Below are 22,179 nucleotides of genomic sequence, written 5' to 3'. Positions count from 1 at the left end.
GTATAGTTAGATGTAGATCTATTTGCAGGAGCTCTGTATTATTCCCTTCAACATCCAACTAATTAATGCATAGGATTTTGAATAATAATGCATACAAGTTTGAGGACCATTACATACTATACATTGTTTGTACTGCTGGGGAGAAAATAAAGAAAGGTGGACTAGGTGGAGAAAAATGTCAGAAAAGTCAGAAAAGCGGTCTCAAGGGTTTGCTCTAGGCCTCGTCTTCTTCACTTGTACTTTATGAATCTCACTTGCCCGGCCAGTACAGCAGTGTGTATTCAGTTGCTAGGTGAAGACAGTGAAAGAGCATCATCATATGCACCCAAACACAAAATGCAAGCACACACATGCCATAACTGCACCAAATACTGGGGCGAGTTAGGTGAGAGGGATGGCGGTATCAGCAGTGTTATCGGTGTGTTTACATGGCTCATTGGTCTTCATTTGGATTTATGACTTGAAATTCTTTTGGTGTGCGCTTACAGGCTTATCATGCTGCCTCATGTAGGCCGAGGCCGCGCTCAGATAAAAAGGCACACAAGCTCTCTGCACTCCGAAAATAGGATGAAGAACGTACACACACACACACATAATGAGTGAATGAGTAAAGAGGGCGTAATGATGGGTTGTAATTATTTCTCTCTTTCTGTCTCTTTCTCTCTGTCAATTTTAATTTTCAATTTCACTTATTGCTTTATTTCCAAGACTATTAAACTGAAACAATATTGTCAAAGCGGTGTAGCTACAAGACGTAACATTTCATTACAGTCTATGTATTCAAACAATATTGAACTAGGAGATTAGTTTAAACCTATCTAGAATCAAATATATACAATATACACTCACTGGCCAAAATAATTGGAACACCAGTTTCCCATAAAACATAACAGAGCTGTCACATGTTTGTTAAGCAAAACCTGCAGCTTGTTCTTAATCTGATATCTACGCTGTTTTGTGACTTTCAATTAATGTGCAACTTTTAGATTATGACTCTTCATTTTGATGAGCGTAACAGGTAATCGTAATTGACTGGTAGTCATATTATTATCAAATAATAATAATTTCTGAATCAAATGCTGATATTTTGCCAATAATAAGTGAGTATACTCTCTCCAGCTAATCTAGGACAAAACTAGCAAACACTTTGGTCCCCAGTGACTGTAGTTGTGCAGTGAACCTCTGCTCCATATGGAGTCCAGTGAGTGAGAGGGGATAAACTGAACTAAAAAAAGATAATTGAAATTGAGCATGAAATGTTTGTGACTCATGTCATGTGCAAGTGTTGGGTCATGGCCCGATTATTACCATCTTTTTTGTTGTTGTTTAGTTGCCCACTCCACTCGGGGAATCCGTACTGACATGATAGCAACATTTGATTCACAAATGATTATGTGATAATAATTTGATTACTAGTCAATTATGATTAATTGTCATGTTCATCAAAACACAGAGCCATAATCTAAAAGTTGTACATGAATTGAAAATCACAAAACAGCGTAGATATCAGATTAAGTAAAGGCTGCAGGTTTTGCTTAACAAACATGTGACAGCTCTTTTATGTTTTATGGAAAACTGGTGCTCCAATTATTTTGGCCATTGGGTGTAAAATATACTGAACAAAAATATAAACAGGACACTTTTGTTTTTGCTCCCATTTTTCATGAGTTGAAATAAAAGATCTAAGACTTTTTCTATGCACACAAAAGGCTTATTTCTCTCAAATTTTGTTCACAAATTTGTTTAAATCCGGGTTAGTGAGCAATTCTCCTTTGCCAAGATAATCTATCCACCTGACAGGTGTGGCATATCAAGATGCTGATTAAACAGCATGATTATAGCACAGGTGTGCCTTGGGCTGGTCACAATAAAAGGCCACTCTAAAATGTGCAGTTTTATCACACAACACAATGCCACAGATGTCGCAAGTTTTGACTGCAGGAATGTCCACCAGAGCTCATGTTGCAGCGTGATAATGCACGGCCCCATGTTGCAAGGATCTGTACACAATTCCTGGAAGCTGAAAACATCCCAGTTCTTGCATGGCCTGCATACTCACCAGACATGTCACCCATTGAGCATGTTTGGGATGCTCTGGATCGGCGTGTACGACACTGTGCTCCAATTCCTGCCAATATCCAGCAACTTCGCACAGCCATTGAAGAGGAGTGGACCAACATTCCACAGGCCACAACCAACAACCTGATCAACTCTATGTGAAGGAGATGTGTCGCACTGCATGAGGCTAATGGTGGTCACACCAGATACTGACTGGTTTTCAAAAAATGCATATCTGTAGCCGGAGTCATGTGAGATCCATAGTTCAGTGCCTAATAAATGTCTTTTTTCAAGATAAAACTGCACATTTTAGAGTGGCCTTTTATTGTGACCAGCCCAAGGCACACCTGTGCAATAATCATGCTGTTTAATCAGCATCTTGATATGCCACACCTGTCAGGTGGATGGATTATCTTGGCAAAGGAGAAGTGCTCACTAACATGGATTTAAACAAATTTGTGAACAAAATTTGAGAGGAATAAGCCTTTTGTGTGCATAGAAAAAGTCTTAGATCTTTTATTTCAACTCATGAAAAATGGGAGCAAAAACAAAAGTGTTGCGTTTATATTTTTGTTCAGTATAGTTATATCAATCATTATGTATAACATTATATATCAAATACAACTCCAAAATATGTAATACTTTTTTTCAAAAACCCATATTGCTCAAACCCTAGTATGTGCATGCTGTGTGTGTGTGTGTGTGTTTTTTTGTTTGTGTGTGTGTCTTTCTCCCCAGTAACAATTCTCCTGTTACCACTAGCTATTCTCTTTATCTTGTATCCTCTCTCTCTCTTTCACCCTCCTTCCTTTGCTGCTGCTTCCCTTTGCACCCGCATGTCAAGTTGTTTCAGTAAAAGAGAATAAAATAGAGCACATTCAAGCTACCCATTCAGTGCAGCTGGGTAGCTGTGATGGTGAGATGCTCATTTATTGTTTGCAGTGTTGAATACACATCTAAATGCTTAAAATGAACATTTAAAAAGCAAAATTTAAATTATTTTATGTTGATAAAACCTTTTGTTAAAAAAAAGCACCGGATATTTAGAGTTTCTGTGATGAGAAAGAAAAATAAATATGTATGTATGTTTTCCTCTGTTCCTTTCCTGTGTGAAAAGGATTTTTTTCCTGGAGTTCGGCAGTTTGCAGATTCTTCAAGTCTGACTAAAATTTAAAAATAAAAATGAACTGAAAATGCTTAAAATTGTTTTATGTTGATAAAGCCTTTTGTACTTCTCTTTTCCACTTGTTCTGTCCATGAAGTGCAGGATTTGCCTCAGCATGACTATACAATTTGACCATAACTAATAATCAAATAATGCCTCTTTTATACCTTTGTTATAATTGTTTATAACGATAGTTATAAACGATTTCTAGTCCTTCTAGAATAGTTTCTAGTCTTTTGGTGTGACACATAATTTGTAGTTATGCAAATAATTGGTAAGATTTCATAATTGATTCATCAAAGATAATGAAAACGTCCCAATGAATTCAACTGGAAGACTTACTGACTCAAAGCCAAGATCAAAATTGATTATTCATCCAGAGTTTAGTTTAGGGCTCCAGAGTGCAAACATTTTGACACATTTTTTTGATGCTCTTCTTTTTTTTTTTTCCCAGTAGTGTCGCAGAATTTTTTAATAGACCCTTTTCACAAACATGGCTGACGTACTTCTGCCTCGTCTTATATAGATCAGTTCTCACCATTGCCAGCAATTTTACGAAGCCAACTTTCTCTCACCTTCGACTCTGTCTGTGATCACTTATGTTGTGTTTCAACATGGCGTATAACGCAACACAGGTGTTATCATTGGCATATCTTTCTGTTTCTGTTGTCAGACGACCGTTTCTGTTTCTTTCCCAGTGAGCGGCTATAAGGCTAACAGTCATTTCTGGGCTCTTAGCGTTGTGTGACCCTCGATCAAATCACTTTTTTCAGAACAGAAACGGAACGCCAGAAACGTCGTACTACAAATGCGGATTGGGAAGATAGAAGACTTTAGGGCCTGTGAAGGAGAATGATGGACTGATGGAGAAGAGGAAAGCAGAGAGAGAGAGAGAGAGAAAAGGGGGCGAGAGCTGTGTTCATCTGTCTATCTGCCTGTCTCTCTCTCTCTCTCCTCCACCAGCTCCAGTGTTTTCTCTCCTCTATTTGTTTTCCCTCTCTCTTTTTCAAGCCAGAGGAATGTTACACATCCGCAGTGTGGTGGAAGGGCGTGTGTGTGTGTCTGTGTGTGTGTGTGTGTGTTGTGTTTGTGTGTGTCCTTTGTTTTTTGTGTGTGTCTCTGGTTTATGTGAGCCAGTATTTGTGCTTGTGTGTATTTATCTCTCCCTTTGTGTGTGTTTGCTTTGTAGAGAAGGGAAGTGGGGGTTTGTGTGTGTGCATGTGTGTGCGTGTGTGTGTGAAATGGTGGGCAGCCACTGTCATCATCTTTTTTTCACGTCCCCCACCTCTCTACCACATGCATATTTCATGGAACTGGTCATTTATGTCGCCAGCAGGAGAATTCCTTGGCCAAAGGAACATACTGTATATATGTGTGTGTGTGTGCACATGTGCCTGTGTGTGTGTGTACGTGCATGCTTCTCTGTGTGCTACCCAAGTATTGAAATACCAAACCCGTAAAATACTATAAAACCAAAGATCCTGAAGTATCAAAATTCATGTTATGTTATGTTGTGTTACGTTCATGTTCTTGTAATTAATGTTCTCTATTAAAAAAAAAGATGCATCAAAATGTCCAAAGTTTTGATGATACAATAACAAACTAGAAACAGATGGCTGCTGTCTGCATGCAGCATCTGTGTTTGAGCAGGCTGGTCGTGCTTGAAGACCTGTCTGTGTTTTTGACCGGTGTGTTTTTATATGCGGTGTGTTTCAGACCCAAGGCATCAGAGTGCCATTCACACATCTCTGTCTGCCATGTGTTTTTTTTTTTCTCTGTTGTGTATCTGTTTGTGCGTTTACTGTATGTCTGTAGCAAAAAAAGGGACAAGGAAAGGTCTATGTCCTGGCCGGTAATTGCTTCTAGTTTTTGTATACGTCTGTTTGTTAGTATCTGTGGGTTTGTGCGTGTGTGTGTGCACATGGCCATGCGTATGTGGCTAGGGTACACAAGGTGCTGTGTTTGGCCTGTAAACAGTGGCAACCTCTGCACTTACTGTCACTTTGTGCAGACTGGAGCTTGGGCTTGAGCGCAGGCTGTCTGGAGGGCTTAACACCAAAAATTCGGATCTTCATGTGGGAATGAACATTGGGTACCTTCGGAAATTATGTTTCGATTAGTTACTTCTGCATGAATTGTTGTGATTCTGATGCCAAATCATGAAAACTGCAAGTTTTTCTGCATTGGAAATACAGTGCTGTTTTTAATCCTGACCTTGTAGCTGTAGAAGCGGTCTACCTGACTTGCTGCTTCTCTACAATCTGAAGATCTAAACCTTTTGCCTAACACATACACTCTCCCTCTCCCTCTTTCTTTCTCTCTCTCGCTCTTTCTCTCTCTCTCTCCCTCTCTCTCTCTCACCTTTCAACAACACCCTCCACTGTCAGTTGGACACATGCAGGCACATCATTGGACACACAGGCAAGCAGTCAAGCTTAAAACGCTGCATTTATGATTAAACCCTGCGCATAAATGAAGGCCTAGGCAGCCACAGTTTTTTGATGAACCAATGCAACTGAAGTTAGCATACATATTTATTTGTTTCGTTTTTAGCATTGTCTGATTAACGCAGCACAGCATCTTCAACCTGAAATCTATAGTAGTAATGCTATCCAGAGCTTAACACATCATTTAGTCTACAAATGTGGCAAATGAGAGAAGTTGACAAATACTTCCATTTTCTCACTTAGAGAAGGGGAATAGATGTGGTGGCTGGGAAGGCCCCAAGAAATTCTAGTTAAATTTGTAGGCTTTGCCTAATCATTTATAGTTACAAGCAGTAGGCAGGCTAAGTCTAGAAAGACCTTGGCTACAAGGCAACAGTCAGGGCACACTGGTCTGATACAGATATCACAAAATGCAGTGTTTCCCCTATATGCACCTAGCAGCGGCGGATGCTTCATATCCAGGTTAATTCACACAGCTGTGAGTAAAGCATATAAACTTTGCGCTTACCTGATAATGTCAGCACAACGATTATAACAACAAGCACCGGGTAGATGTCAAGCTGGGTTACATGAGACATTTTTTTCATTCTGAATGAAATCATTCCGAAGGAAGATTGCCACACAAGTGTTTACATGAGCGCTAAATATAACGATCGCATGAAGATGTGCGTTTACATGCTCCACAGTATGTAATCAGAATAAAAGTTTCTGACATGCGCAAAACACCGAATCCAGCACTAACATGGGCTTACGTTTTTAAAAGATGGACTTGCGTCAGTTATTTCTTTACTGCTGTTCTTTCTAATGAAGCAACAGTTTTATCAAAACATACGACTCCATAAGTGTCAGAAAAAGACGTTTTGTTTTGCCCCCGCAATGATTGGGTCCATTTGTAATTTTCACAGCTGTAAACCGAAACTGGCCCGGAGAGGCGGAGTCAGGACTTGATATAAAAAATGCACCGCCTACATCATGCCTGAGCGCCCCGGGGTTAATAACAAGGGTAACGTTATTGACGTTACTTAAGTTAAATGCGCGAGCATGTGCAGAAAGAGGCGAGATAAAGAAAGTGATCGGAATGAGTGTTTACATGACGAAATTTTATCCATCGACCGGATTATGAAAGGGTTATACCACCCCTCTCAAACGGAATGAAATTTCATTCGGATCGGCAGTTTATTCTGATTGAGTTTATATGAGGCATTTTTATTCTGATTGGGCTGCTATTCTGATTAAAAGGCTGCATGTAAAAGCATCTGAAGCAAGCAATGCTGATCACGGATTCAGGATTACCATTCGCCAAAGGGAAAACAGTCCTGCAACTTCACGTATCGCACAGTAACGTTACAGCAAACGCAATCATTTGATAGGAATACACAAGGAAACACATATCTGTGAAATAAACAACATTTGGAAGATCCATCTTGATACAAAGATACTAGGTATTCCACATGCACCGATTGTTTTCTTCTTCCTGGAGGCGGCCCTTACTATGCGCGAGGGCCACCGTGACGCGTGAAAGGTGTCAATCTCAAAGACAACTGATAGATTCCCTCAGAGATATTAACGTTACATATTATTTGGATAGGATTCCCTGAAGAAATGTCATAAATATAAGTTATTTTATCATTGAAAATGTCATTACATTAAAGTAAATTAACACTGTTTGATAATACAACAGTGTGGTGATGCAAGTTAATTCTGGAAAAAAAAAGGACAGTTAAGAATAGCTAACACCCAGTGGATGTAAACGGTCACCCAGTGGGTAATATGGGTCACACATAAACTAATAGCTTATTTGTCAAATCACATGTTTGAATTTTCAGATGAGTTTAAAAGACTGGCTGATCAAGAGAAGAAACATAATTAACAATAAATGTCAATAATTGTTTTAAATATTATACTTTTATTATGTTCAATAAAAGTGTATTTTCCTAAATCTTGAGACACCTCATATGTAAGCTAGACAGACATTTCCCCTGAAACTGACTGATTTGTATGACAAGGTCATTGAACCAGAGAAGCTGCTGATGAGCATGGATGATGGAGAGCACCACACAATTTATTAACACCATTTCTGGGTGACTACTAAATTAAATTAACTTAACTTATACAAGCCATGCATCCCACCCAACCAAATTCCACTCCAGTAGCAGCAGAGCCTTGGTGTCCTTGTTAAACAGCACCTTGCCATGCCTGCCACCTCCATGCCCACAGAGTGTTTTCCACTGCTGGGTAAGTAGTTAACTGACTCTGTTAGCGCCTCGCCCCAGAACATGTGGATGTGCTTGTTTCCCTTCACAAGAACTAGGCTCAGACATAGTGATTTAGACTTGGGAGTTTTTTCCTTTTAAAATCTGATCAGGCCTATTTTTGTTGAGATTTTTTCAGCCGTTGCCTAATTCAGATGGATCGTTAATGGATAGCATATAACTTCCCCAAATTGTGAGTAATCAGGTTAGAAAGTGTTTATTTCCAGTGTTCAATTTGGCTCTAAAATGTCACTATTCGATTTGTGGGGGAACAATTTAATATACCCATCCTGCATTCTTTCATAATGTTGGTTATGTTTATGAAAAACCTCTATCACTGTTTTGCAGTATCTCTGTCACTGTTACACATCACATTTCCTATCTTCAAATTGCATAAAAACATAACACTATAATGAAGGCTACATTATTGTAGAAGCTTATTTTCTTACATTGAGGTTAGTTTTGCTGCAGTTTTTTTTGATTCAGACAGCTTTAGGTGGCCTATATACTCTCATGTTGCTTTGCTGAATTTCCAAGCATTGCAAGGTAGCTGTGCAATAGTGGAATAGGTCGTACAGTGCAACACTTTTGTAGTTTCAGTTCCCTTCAAAAGTACCATACATTTTTAATGTTTGTTTTTTTCATGGAACAGTATAGCGCAGTGGTTTGACCAAAGTGAGAGGTTTCAGTCATACTTGCGTCACCCACTTAAAAAATGATGTACTTGTACGTATTGGTGTAGGTGCTGGTATAGGTGCTGGTATAGGTGCTGTCATGGACCTGTTTTTTGCATATAGATCTTAGGTATTTAGCTGACACTCCTATCCATGGCAAATTATAATGTGTGCAACGGTAGAACATGCTTAAATTCACTAGATCACCAACATTATAACTAACATAGTGCTGTGACAATATTCCTGTAAAAACAACAGAATGATCATGGAGGAGGGTGAAGAAAAGAAAAAGGAGAGAGAAGGTATTTTTTCCCCAAATAGCATATGCTAAATGGCATATGGAAACAAAGGGTATTGGCTGCAACATTGGATTTTTATGCATTAATGTCATTATTTTGTCTCAGTTTTCATTCCACTCATACAAGTGAATTATTATAAACAGTTTTGCAGTTGTTATAAGAGAAAAAAATGAGAGTGTATAGGATCAGTGCTCAGTATCAGCAAAGTTGTTTACTTGAAATTTGTACCGGCAATGAAAAAGTGTCATTGGTGCATCGTTAGGTTTTTGTTTCTCAAGTCTGAAAAGCAGCTTCTTTGGGTCGGCCACAAAAGTAGCCTCCGCCCAGTCGTATATTATTTAAAATGTCAGTTGAATGTAAAAAATCCCAGGGTAACCCAAGAAGAACGTGTTTCATTACAGGGAATAGAAAAATAATAATTTTGGAAAAGTATAAGGCTTAATCCCTCCCCATATGGACCCAGCACAGCACACGTGTACAAACATCTCATGCTGATGTGTATGGATTTGATAGATAAACTGATTAGCCTAATCGAGCTCAACATATTGGCCAGACCTGTATTTATTCTTTGTCATTTAGGTCGAACTGGATGTGGTTTGTGTGTGTGTGTGTGTGTGTGTGTGTTTGCAGCCATATGTGAGCAGCTCTGGGGAGGTACAGTATGTTAAACCACTGCTTTTTTATCTCTGCTCTGTCATTAAAGGGGATGATGGGAGGAGGTTAGTCCAAGACATACTTACACATCTACCCAGTAGGTGTGGGTGTTACTTACAGAAAAAAGCCAGCACTGATTCCAGTGTACGTATGTGTGTGTGTGTGTGTGTGTGTGTGCATATTTATAGCCTAGGCGATGCAGTTAAGACTGTGTATGGTTATAATTTGCCATATATTGTCCACACGGTTATTTGATGCTAGTTAATGATACTAGTTTTCACGAGCACTGCTGAGCTTTCATTTGAACTCTCAGCTCTCCACCCACTCACACTGTGTGATAAAAAGCTTGTGCCCTGCACCAATTATTAAGCCTTATATCATTCTATTCTATTCTATTATATTCTATTCTATTAGCACTCTATTCTGCTTTTTTTAAACTGTTGTTTATCCAAGGGAGGTTTTCTGTGAATAAAAACTCTTAAACACTTAAACACAGTCACACCAGGCAGCTGCCTAGTGCCTAGTGTCTGCTGTTGGCCAATAAACATCTATACTGGAGCAACCAGGGGTCAAGTGCCTTGCTCAGAGGGAACTTATCGATATTGTTGAACCATGAAGTTTTGTTGCATTTTTACTGGTAACACTTGGCAACTTTTGACGTAGGTTAAATTTACTCAAACAGAAACACACACAAATATGCACACAAAAACGAATTGTATCCAGTACACTGACTACTGTTTCCTAGTAGTATCGATATAGGATCTATAGGCACTGATCCAGCTCACAAGTTCTCATACTCAGGTCGGCAAACGAAGCTGTCCCAATACTAGTATTTTAATGTCATGCACTTCAGCGCAGTAAAATGCTTTTCCGGCAGGAGGAAAACTGTCCACAGTGTGGCGATTCTCTGAGGTCAGTGAAGCAAGCTGTGGCAAGCCAAGGTGTCTCAGTGTAGAGAGAGGCTGTTCAGCGCAGCCTTTCATATTGTGCAGGAGAGACAAAGCATCTGCATCAAGCCAGCTAGAGACGGCCAGAATAATACTGCAAGCCAGGCAATTCTGCTCTCAAAATTATAGTGTGAAATTTGTCACTGTCACTTTTGGAAACAAAGAATTAAGTAATGTTGTCATAAATATATGCTGTAAACAGGACTTTTTGCGAAAAAAATAAAACAATTGTATTTTCGTTCCCCCTAAATTATATTCTTTATTTTGACTTTGGTGCGTTGTATCACTCAAAAAACTTTACAACATATGCTGATCAATAAGGGTTGACAGGAAGTCCTGTTTTTCTGACTTTCTTGACGCTGGTAGGCGAAACGACTGAGGTGAAAATGCTGAAATGCTGTGGTTTGTGAAAAAGAACTTTGCACTAACTTTCTGAAACATTGGTATTGGTGCACCTCTACACTTAAATAATTTAAGTGTCTCTCTCTTCCCCTCTCTGTCTTAGCAAATGGTGATGAGCCTGCGGGTGTCAGAGCTGCAGGTCCTGCTGGGCTACGCTGGGCGCAACAAACACGGACGCAAGCATGAGCTGCTGACCAAGGCCCTGCACCTGCTGAAGGCCGGCTGCAGCCCCGCCGTGCACATGAAGATCAAGGAGCTCTACCGACGACGCTTCCCTGCCAAGATGGTCTCTCCCTCAGAGCTGGCCCTGCCCGGACCGCACCACCCGGCCTCCGGAGGGGTGGCCGGGGGAGGGGGCGCCGCGCTGCCCGCCGGCCTGACCCAGCTGGCGTACGAGGGTCACGCGGGTCACGGCGGAGCGCCGTCACCGGCTGCCCTGCTGCCCTTATCGTTGCTCGGCCCCGGGAAACACGAGTTGAGCGGCCTGACGCACCACCTGCCCACCTCGGCCACGCTGCACCCGGTCCACCCAGATGTCAAGCTCCAGAGGCTGCCCTTCTACGACATGCTGGACGAGCTGATCAAGCCCACCAGTCTAGGTGAGGATGTCTGTGTGTGTGTGAGTGTGAGAGGCAGTGTTGAGTTTGTGGGGAATGGTAGCCGATGGATCTATTTATTGTAGCAGTGTGTGCACTGTACACCACACTGCAAGGTATAACAAAGTGTTGAATGGAGTGTCTGTCAGCTTCACCAGCAAACAGCATTGTCCTGTGAGTCAGAATTGCCTTGGACCAGGAAAGTTGTTTTTAGCTTTTTGACAGGATAGCAGCCCATTTTTAATTTTTGGGTTGGTGGTAGAACATGAAGGACTCTGGTGGGCTGGCTTTTTGTAAATCCACAAAACCAAAATTCTCATGGCAGTTGGGCCGGCCTTGTTCTGAGCTGCAGGTATTTTGATAGAAATGCAAGAAAAGTTTCTGGATATTCGTATTGATATTTTGAGTTGCTCTCACATACCCATCATGCCGACAGCCACAGAGACATTGATTGTCACCTGTGTTATGAAACAGCTCATCACCAGCGTTAGTGTTTTGCTGTCACTGTGCTGACAGGATATAGTGACGTTGCAAGATACCTCAAAAATACCACTTGCACATTCCACAGAAGAGTTGAGAGTAGACGAAGGCTACTGTTGGTTCTCAGGCAATGAAAATAAAAACATTGTTTGGTTGCCTTACTGTTTCATAGATTTCCAATAAAAGATAAAGATTATTAAACCAGGATGAAAAGCTGAATCATGTATTTAGTTTTTCCTGGAGAGTTTTATATAGATGTGGGGGCTGAGGGTAATTTTGGTTGCGAGACCCAGGTCCACTCCTGAACCCATTCCAACATGCAGGCGTTAAAGATGAAGAATGGCTATTATTTGAATATTTATATTATGATATATGGTCAGTTATGCTGCTATTGTAATTTGTTTTGGGTGGGCTGAGCAACAATACCAGATGATGAATTGTCATGAATTGTATTTTCATCATGCGGCCGGGCCGATCGGCCAGACAGCCTATTGTTTTTGTACGTGCTCTGTCTTTCTGTCTTCCTTTCTTCTGACTAAAAATGCCTTCCCACGAATGAAAACGCAAGAAACTTTGCACAATAGTCCAGTCTGGTTCGAAACGATGCATACTATAATACGGGGCCAATCTTCCTGATGGTGCCGCTCATACAAAGTTTAAAACAAGAATTCATTAATAGTCAGCCATATGTGCTACAGGTGAGGAATTTCAGAGGATGTAGGCAACCAAGTGGTAACCAAGTGGAAATTATGAATTTCATCACTGTTTGTTTCATAAACTGTAAAACTAATTAAGTCAAACAGAATTTCTGTACACGTAAGTGTACAAAGTTTATGAAAATAAAGTGGCATACTCTACAGGTTATGAAGATGCCGTGTAATAACGTTCAGCAAGTTATCTCAAAAAATGAATGTTTGAATTGTTTTGTCTTTAACCAGCTGCAGTCAATGGGAATCTGAGGATATTTGAAGACATGATATTTAAAAGCATTCACATTTGTCCAGATGAACAACATTATCAGAATTATATTATAATTGAAACGGTTAATTAAAAAATCTCTTCTCATTGTTTGTGGAAGTCCTCATGTTCTGCCCCTTGTGGTTAGTTTCCAAACTCTTGTTCATGACACTAAACAGCCTCAAGGGCGACTGATTCTCAAATGGCAGATTCAGTTCATGGTCTGCTTATGGTCCTATAACCAGCTACTGTAAACTCTCACTTATTACTCAGTTTTCATGGACTTATTCTTCCTCCTCCTCATCTTCTTCCTCCTTCCACCTTTCGTTTGTTTACTTTTTCTCCTCCCTTTTTCCTCTTTTTTTTTCTCATGGCTCAGCTATTTGTGGAAAGTGTTGCTACATTGCTGCTAGTAGGTGAATTTTTCTAGTTTAGATGAGCCAAAACGTAAATTTTGGACCCTGATCATATCTGAGAGAAACTTAAAATATAGGTCTAAATATCCTAAATCTTCTCTTGAATAAATCTTGTCTCACTTCATGAAGGTCCAGCATTCCAGCAGTAATAAAACTCAACAGCAGGGTTAACGATGTGTTAGTGGCTAAGACCGTGGCAGTAGTCATTTTCCCTGTTGATAAACAGGGTTTACCACAGCGCTGCGCAAAAAATACAATTTGCTCTGGCAAGGCGGTATAGTTTCAACTTACCTACGTTAAAAAACTTTAAGTAATAAACAAAATAAAAAATATACAGAGTTGTGCTGGCGAGAACTTTGGCTTTCTTGGCCTTTCCGACATCTAGTTTGCGAGCCATTGTGTTTGCACATTGACATTGATGTCCAGGGGGTGTTTAATATGCAACACTTCATTTACATATTGATTTTCATTGGCTTTCTTCTGGCCTCCGTGGACAGTAACGGCACAGTAAAGTGTCTCCACAGTGTTAGCCACTGTAACTTCATGAATCACCTCAGATTACTGCGCCGCAGATTTTGCACTGCGCAACACTGTTACCGTTGAGTTTTATGAATAAGGGCCATTGTCTTGTATCCAATCTGCTCTTTAATTCACAATTTAAGAGACTTTTAATCTTGGCGCTATTTTGGTCAGATTTGTAGTTATATTAGGTGTGCATTCAATGCCCAGCCAGCATTTTGCATAATAAAACTTCTTGGGCTCTGGGATATATTGCAAATATATGGAAATGTCTACATTTTCCTACATTAGCATTTTAATGGAGTAAGAGACCATCTCGTGATTAATTTGCCTGCGGATGCATGTACAAACACACTGCCTGCAGCCCTGTCATCACACCATCTTTCTCTCCTTCCCTCCTCCATTCTCACTCTATCCATCTCCTGCACATGTTCCCTCCCTCTCTGCTTCCTGTCTCTCCCACTGTCTTGCTTCCTTACTCCCCTCCATTGCCGTCCTCAGTAAGAATTTGCATGCAAAGTGATGAAATCGTACAGGCATACACCTGTGCCCGCAGAACACACCCTCCCTTCATTTGAATTTGAATCACACATTCACATCATATTCGCCCGCGCGCTGTAACACACATACACACAACTGACGCACAAACGCACTCGTCTGCACGCACTTGCAAAACCCAACGCAAACCCAAACATGTACTTTCAAATAAATAATGCATGTTGATCGCATTATTATTCTCAGAGAAACAGAGAGAGTGAGAGTGAGAGAGAGAGAGAAAGAGAGGATGAGATAGAGGAGAAAAAAAAACCCTGAGGAAGATGATGCAGCTCATTTCAGGAGGCTGAAGATTTGAATTGGCTGCAAATGAATGATACTCAGCTGCAGCTTTGAGAAGATGACCCTCTTTATCCTAATAATAATGGAGGACAGTAATGAAGCAGCTTGATTAATTGTAATTCACCCTCCCAGGCAGACTCTCTCTCTCTCTCTCTCTCTCTCTCTCTCTCTCCTCTGTCTGAGATCTCCATTCTCTCCCTATTTCCTGATCACACTCTTTCACATACTCTTTCTCTTCCCTGCTTGTTTGCTTCTCTCACCTTCTGATTAGTACTCAATCCCTCCCTCCCTCCCTCCCTCACTTCCTCTCTCTCTCTTTGTCTCTCTCTTGCTCTCTCACCCAATCAATCTCTCCCTCACTCATTCACTCGCCTGTGTTCTCTCTTGTAAACAGCTTTCCTTCCCCCACCCTCATTCCCTTGCTCGCTCACTCATTCTCTCTCTCTCTCTCCCTCCCTCTCTCTCTCTCTCTCTCTCTCTCTCTCTCTCTCTCTCTCTCTCTCTCTCTCTCTCTCCACCCTCTTCCCTCTCTCTCTTTCTCTCTCTCTCCCATTATTGTTAGAGCTCCTGTTGCCTTGCCTCCTGTTTCCGTCTCTCTCATTCATTTTCTCTGGCTCCCCTCCCCCCACTTGCTTGCTCTCCTAGTTTGTCATTATCTCTCTTACCCCATCATCCTCTCTCTCTCTCTCTCTCTCTCTCTCTCTCTCTCTCTCTCTCTCTCTCTCTCTCTCTCTCTGTCTGTCTTATCAACCCCCCCCTCCTGTGCAGTAGTGTGGTCTCTGCTGAGTCTTATCAGGCAGTGGGATAAAGGTTAGCTGACCCCGGGTTTAGCCCTGCCAGCCTTATTAAACAAACTGGTCAACGGTCTCGGCTACACCAGCTCTTCTTTTATTACCATGGCGACCTTAATGGTTGTTGAACTGCCATCTCATCTCTGTAGAGAACTATGCCTCTGTATTCATTATGGATATCATTGTGGTGTGCATGCATTATACATGATTTAATCACCATATCTTTGAGAAAGAACGTGAGCCAATTTCAGGTTTGATGAGCATTTCATGCATAATGAGTTGTCACATTTGAATGTTTCCATGTGACATTCATACAATGGAGGAAAAGCATGTAAAAAAAAATGAGCAGGCTGATCAACCGTTATGGATTTGGATTTTATGTTCCTTCCTCAAAAGATGAGTATTTCTGTGATTTTTGTTTTAGTTTTTTTTTTATTCTTGAAAAAAAGACGTCAGAGTTCAGCGGTAAGAATGTTTTTCCTTCCCATTTGGGCCAGTAGGTCAGTTATATTTGCCCCTAGTATATTTTCACTGCCTCAGCAAGCAAAATGAAAATAATCTCTTTTTATGTCCCGCCACAATGGTACATGGTGTGCAGGACATTGTATCGTTATGGTGGTGTCTGTCTGTCTGTCTGTCTGTGTGTGTGTGTGTGTGTGTGTCTGTAGACACATTCTTGTACGCACAGTAGCTCAAGAACAATACATGATAGAAACTTCATATTTGCACCACACTTTTCCCTCTATAGAGTAGATAATCTGATTAGATTTTGAAGCACCTTGCTGCATAAATTTGCATATTGAGGAAAAACTGATTTTCTTGAAACTACTATAACTCCTTAATGCTTTAAGATGGAGAGTTCATATTAATACTGCCCATATGTTATGTGAAGAAAGGTATGTTGACATGAAATAGTTGCTAATCAATGCATTAATTGGTTTAATTAATGATCTCATTTGACCACATATCATGGTGATTATGGTGGGAGATCAGGCAGCTCAAGTGCGTCTTGTTTGTAGATTTACATAATTTATTACTATCAAAGCTATGACATTTACAGTTCATAATATACAACTGCGAAATGACTGAAAAAGAAATTTAAAATTAATTAAAAAATTTTAAATCATGATTTTTAACAACTCTGTTCAATTCCAAAGAATAAATTGACCCTCTTTGTACTTGTTGCATTCATAGATGGGCCCCATAACTAACTGATTGAAGCTTTTTCGTAAATGTAACCAGGAGTAACATGAAAAAAAAAAACATAACCAGAGGGGAAAATCATTCAGCTCGTAACTCTCTCTGTTCATCCGTCTTGCCAATACATAAATCAGACCTGATAAGGGGTTGTCAGCTAGCTGCTTTGTCAACATACAGGTTAGGTGCTGCCGGCTGTTGTTGTGGGCATTGACTAGGTGTTTGCGGTAATTGTTGGTGAATGAGCCAGCTTGATCCCCCTTACTCTAAAAACCACTAACGGTACAAAATGTTTTAGGGATTGATTCATAATTTTCAACCCAAGGAAACTGTTGCTTCCTCGGCAAAAGAAGCTGCCTATTTCCGTTTGGTTTAGTAATTTGAAGTACCTGCTGCCATGTCCGCTCCACGTAACACTCTAACTCTGAGCAGGTGTCCGATATGGTTGGTCAGAAAAAGCACAGCAGAGAGGCGAGTGGGCTAATGGCAGAGCTGAGAGGCAAAGCTAACAGGCTCATCACCGGGTGAGACCAGAAACTTTATTTCAGTATTGGCAAAGCAAAACCCAGGGACTCGTGTCAGAGTGAAGAGGCAGTAAGCAGTGCTTGTGTTGTTTTCATCGGCTTCACAAACATACAACTGTCTTTGTACAACTGTAACAACGAGGATGAATCATTTTGCCAAACTGCAGGCATTTTTTGAACGAGCCTAATCTAATTAAAACTGAAAATTAAATGCAAACCTTTCACTGTGCTGCAACTCATTACTCCCTACAATGCACAACAGTGAAAACAGAAACCATGTGTCAGTTTTGTTGAGAAAGTGCAGGGGTAATTTGATCTCCTGGCGCCTGTTATCATTCAGAAAGAAAAATAGATATTTTTCACAACGGGAATCTGATTTTGCAAGTAGGCCTGATATTGTGTTACTGCAGCGGAAGGATAAGTTACATCATCACAGTGTTTTTTTTTTCTTTTTTCTTCAAGCTTTTGTTCTGAAGTTGGAAAATAAAGTGACAGCCCTAACTCGGCCCTAACACACACACACACACACACACACACACCTCAGCATTTCGCATTTACCTAAGCCATACTGGTGCACATATTTGCAAAACCACAAACCTTCCAAGCTAGTCTTTAGTCATTCCTGTAGCTCAAATAATGCTTACCGAATCACTGTAACACATGCTCTGGAAATCACGCCAACACCCATCCACAACACAAAGCACATAAGGTTCACAGGCTCCACACTAGCCAATACACAACTAACTTTCGTTTGGACACACCTGATTGAATGTACTATGTTTTTCATTATCTTAAAGCCATTTTGATCTAAAGGCTTTTGCTTAAATGCTTAAAATTTGTTTTTTTAGATGTTTTTTAGACCATTACAGTTTGGCACATAGCCTCTTTTCCCTCCCATCTAATTGCCATGTGTAATGTGAAGCTTATCACAAGGAGGTCTGCTCAAGCCTGTAAATACTGTAGGTGAAAATGTCCTATAAATACCGTAGCTCTAATCAACCATTCCACCTGTCTGCCATCCAAGAGCAACTAGGCAACAGTAACCATCACGTTCCCCAACAATAATGCAGTCCCCTTCTGCGTCAATGAGTAACAAATATGTCACTTTGTTTTGACCTGTAATTGTGTCACCAATCACTGTAATTTTGAAAATGCAGAGCGCAGCGATGAGATGCATCATTCCAAGTTTTGTCAAAATCCAATACGTGGTGTCTGAAATACCGAGTGTGACAGACGGACGGGGAAACAAACAAATAAGGATTTCATGGTGGGAGGCAATGAAACAAACTAGTGTTATTTAGCAGGGTGAGAAATCCGCCGCAGGGTGGAGTATTGATAAGGACACAGCAAGTATCCGCCCAGCCGGAGTGTCCTTGAGCAAGGCACTGAATCCCTACGAGTGTGCTCTTCTGTAGCTCCCTGTGGAGGAGAGGCGAGCGATAACACAAATTCCTCCTTCAGGGAATCAATAAAGATAGTATATCGCGGCATTATCAACTAAAAAGGTCACGGCGGTAACCCAAATATCTACAGCGCAGAAACCAGTAAACCACCTCTTCTCTCACCATCAAAACACAACCTGACATTTACCAGCCTGTACCCTGACCCCCGCATGATCCCAAACAAAATCTTTATCTCACTCTAAACAAGCCAGCCTTCTCACAACAAAAGAACATCAACAAAGTAGCTCTAGCTGCACTCAAGTATAAACACACTGCACAAAATGGCTTCCCTCTCTCCCAGCCTATAAAGCCACGCTATAAAGACATTATGAAATGCCCGCTCCATACATTGTTACAGATACCAGGGCCAACTGCCAGACTGGGAAACCTTAATGCCAACCATAGCAAGCATGCAAGCACACAGGAATGTCTTAATGAGCACTATCAATATGGGACGGTGCAGCAGCCTTATGCAGATAATAAAGGCTAATCACTGCTGTTGGGGAAGAGGAAGTAAGACTGCTCTGGAAGGTTTTCAGTTGTCAGTGTGTGGGTGTGTTAGTGCGTTAGTGTAGCATCCAGATTGACCTTTTTGTTGTGGATCCTTCTAGCATTGTAGTTTTGAATGTGAGTGATGGTGAAAGGGTTTTGTATTTGCGTTGTTCTGCCTGTGAATGCTACTCTATGTGTGCCTGTGTTTTATGGGTGTGTATGTATGCATGGCGGTGTGTGTGTTTGTGTGTGTGTGTGTGTGTGTCTGTGGTGTACCAAACAGAGAAAAAGTAGCAAAGCCACTAACAAGTTAATAAACTCCAGCTGGGCTTTGCTCTGCTGAAGACTGGCTAGAGTTGAGCACATTCTCTCTAGCTTAGCTCACACATCTCCTCTTCAAACCAGACACATCCATACTCTTACCCATAACTCTGTGTGTGTGTGTGTGTGTGCATGAGTGTGAGGTGGGGTCCAAATTAGCATTGTTTATTTTTTAAAAAAAAACTAATAGGTACTGCTAGGCACAAGCTAACTTGCTGATAGTGTTCCCCACTGGTTTCTCAAAGAAATGCTGTAATACAATGCTAACAGCTTGGTTTCAGTGCGGCTGCATGACAAAGCATAGAAATCTTTTCCCTATAATGTGATTAGTGCCTCGGGACCAGCTGTGATTAAGTTGAAACTTAACGTAGTTCCAGGGTACAAAGTCTTGATTTATCCATTATTATGCAGGGTTTTTCCTGTGTAGAGAATTTTGTTGCCAAAGCATAATTGCTGAACAGAACGGAAAAATGATAATTTGATGCTGAAAAATGTGATTTAGAGCTGTTTTCAATGAGATTTTCCCATGTTCTATTGTTGGGTGCTATACAGTACTCCAACCAGCAGGGCGGCGGTCATGGGTGCTGTTGTACCCACTCTCTCTAATGCAGAAGTAGTCAAGTGAAAGCAGCAAGCAGTGTTCAGTGAGATGTGAAACTACTGCTTCAAAACAAGATGCGAGCAAGTGTGTGTGAGAGAGAGAGACAGAGTGAGACAGGTGAAACAGACAAAAACAAAGGTTAGGCTCATTAGAGCATCTGAATAAGACATTTACCTATAAACTTAAATGCTGGGGACATCAAACATCAAAAGATGTTTGAAACGTGTTTCTGGTTGCCAGCTTCTAACCAGCACAAACTTTATTTAGCCACAGGCTTTTGGTTTGCTAAAAATAATAATAATTATAATTGGTTGTAATAATCAGTGCTATTCTGGTAATATAGGCTATAAATTAAATTATACAAGCCTTCAAGACATCATTTCAACAAACATAAAATACCCCCCTTTTAATGAGTGATCATGATGATTTTCGATGTAGTTGTCCACTCAACCAAATCAATCACAAAGCATTGTAATCAATCTCCTTTCTGATAGGCTTGTTCTCAGACAATATCCCTGTCCACCATTATCCACTTACTTTTATGCGCTGCTTAAGTGAAGGTCCGTCTTTATTATGTCAGTAGGCATTATCTTATAAGAGAACCATTCCATTCAAAACCCTAGTAAGCTGTAATTCTGCTGGGGTCTATCTTAAAACACAGTGTAAACAGCCTTTGCTTTGACTGAGGAGGAGTGGACCGTCTACCAGTCTTTCTGTTGGCTCATGTGTCAGGGGAGTGATAGTTTAATTTAAGGGCTGGCAAGCTACATGGCAAGTTGACTCAGAATCATTAGTCAATTCAGTAAACACACACAGGCGATAGGTTTTCAGGGTTCTCCTTTTTCATTTGTATGATGAATTAAAAAAAGAAACCGACTCAAATCATTCATCATTTTCAGTTTTGTACTAGTATCACAGTCTGTCATACAGTGAATATCAAAAGCTGGTGCATCTGTGTGTGTGTGTATGTATCCTAAGAACACTAACAATGTGTGACTCTCTTGGAAATACAGGCTCATACAAGCCGTTCATGTGTGTGTGTGTGTGTGTCTGTCTGGGCGAGTGAATGAGTGAGTGAGATAGAAAGAGAGAGAGAGAAAGAGACGTCAAAGCTCCTTTCAGCCCTTCTTCCATCCCTCCTAACCACACGCATTGTAACACCAGAGACAAATCCGCTGCCAGAGAGAGAGTGAGTTATAGAGTGATGGAGGGGGGGGGGGGGGAGTGAGAGAGACGGGAGAGAGAGAGAGAGAGAGAGAAGAGAGAGAGAGAGCAAGCGAGGACAGAGAGTGAGAGAGCACTTTCTATTTATAGCCCATGTGCCCAGAGAAGAAGACTGTTGTTAGGAAGCACACTCGAGGTGCATATGATTTTGTTCTGCAGTACACAGGCAGCCGCAAATACTCTATATAAAATATAAACCACACACACACACACACCGCAAATTGTAAACCATGTGGTAGGTGAGATAGGGCATTATTGGGAAGGGGGGGAAATTATTGGCTGCCTGAAAGCCTGATGAGAGGAGGAACTTGATTGGTCTGATAATCATCTAGGGAAGCTGTGTACCTCTTCCCCCGCAACCCCTAAATGGAACCAAATTACCTCTAGAAACCATGCTGTGTGTGTGTGTGTACGTGTGTGTGAGGCTATGTGAGCATGCATGCACGCACGCACGCACACGGTTGATTCTGTGCATGTGTTTTAAGCTGTCACTTATTCAAAGCCTAAGATTCTTTTAAGTAATTAAGGCAACAATAATAGTTTTATGAAGGAAATTCAAATTTGATAGGTAATTTCTTCCCCCCTCGCTTACACAGCCTTCAGGCCAAAAGATTCCCACTGAGATCCAGCAATTATGTCTTACAAAATATAGCTGATGTAGACACAAAGGGGGAAAAAAAAATATCCCGCTATTTCAACAATGCTGATGTTGGCCTGCAATGCTTATTCGTCGGTGTTCGCAGCATTCTTGTGGTGAATGCAAAAAGCTTTTGCTCAGTGCAAAAGATTTTGCTTGTTGGTTTCACTTTTAAATCAAAATACAGTTTTGTTTCCTGCAAATAGGGAGCACATAACATCCACATTGCTTCTTGACGTTGGTAAGA

General features: G+C 40.8%; 1 protein-coding gene across 2 annotated transcripts in view; it reads left to right on the top strand.

The window, feature by feature from the left end:
* The window catches only part of LOC139667059 (E3 SUMO-protein ligase PIAS1-like), a 50,871-nt gene that overhangs the window by 13,371 nt on the left and 15,321 nt on the right, over positions 1-22,179 (top strand). For both annotated transcript variants that reach the window (XM_071546447.1, XM_071546446.1), the window contains exon 2: positions 11,002-11,497. In XM_071546447.1, the coding sequence (XP_071402548.1) occupies positions 11,005-11,497 (493 nt within the window). In that variant the 5' untranslated portion in view covers positions 11,002-11,004. The remainder of the gene's footprint in view (positions 1-11,001; positions 11,498-22,179) is intronic.

This window comes from Centroberyx affinis, unplaced genomic scaffold (assembly GCF_046629955.1).
Source record: "Centroberyx affinis isolate AG114_WGS23_722 - 3 ecotype Tasmania unplaced genomic scaffold, CSIRO-AGI_Caff_v1 ptg005274l_1, whole genome shotgun sequence".
In the NCBI taxonomy this organism is placed as follows: domain Eukaryota; kingdom Metazoa; phylum Chordata; class Actinopteri; order Beryciformes; family Berycidae; genus Centroberyx; species Centroberyx affinis.
This window is presented reverse-complemented; position numbering and strand designations above follow the sequence as displayed.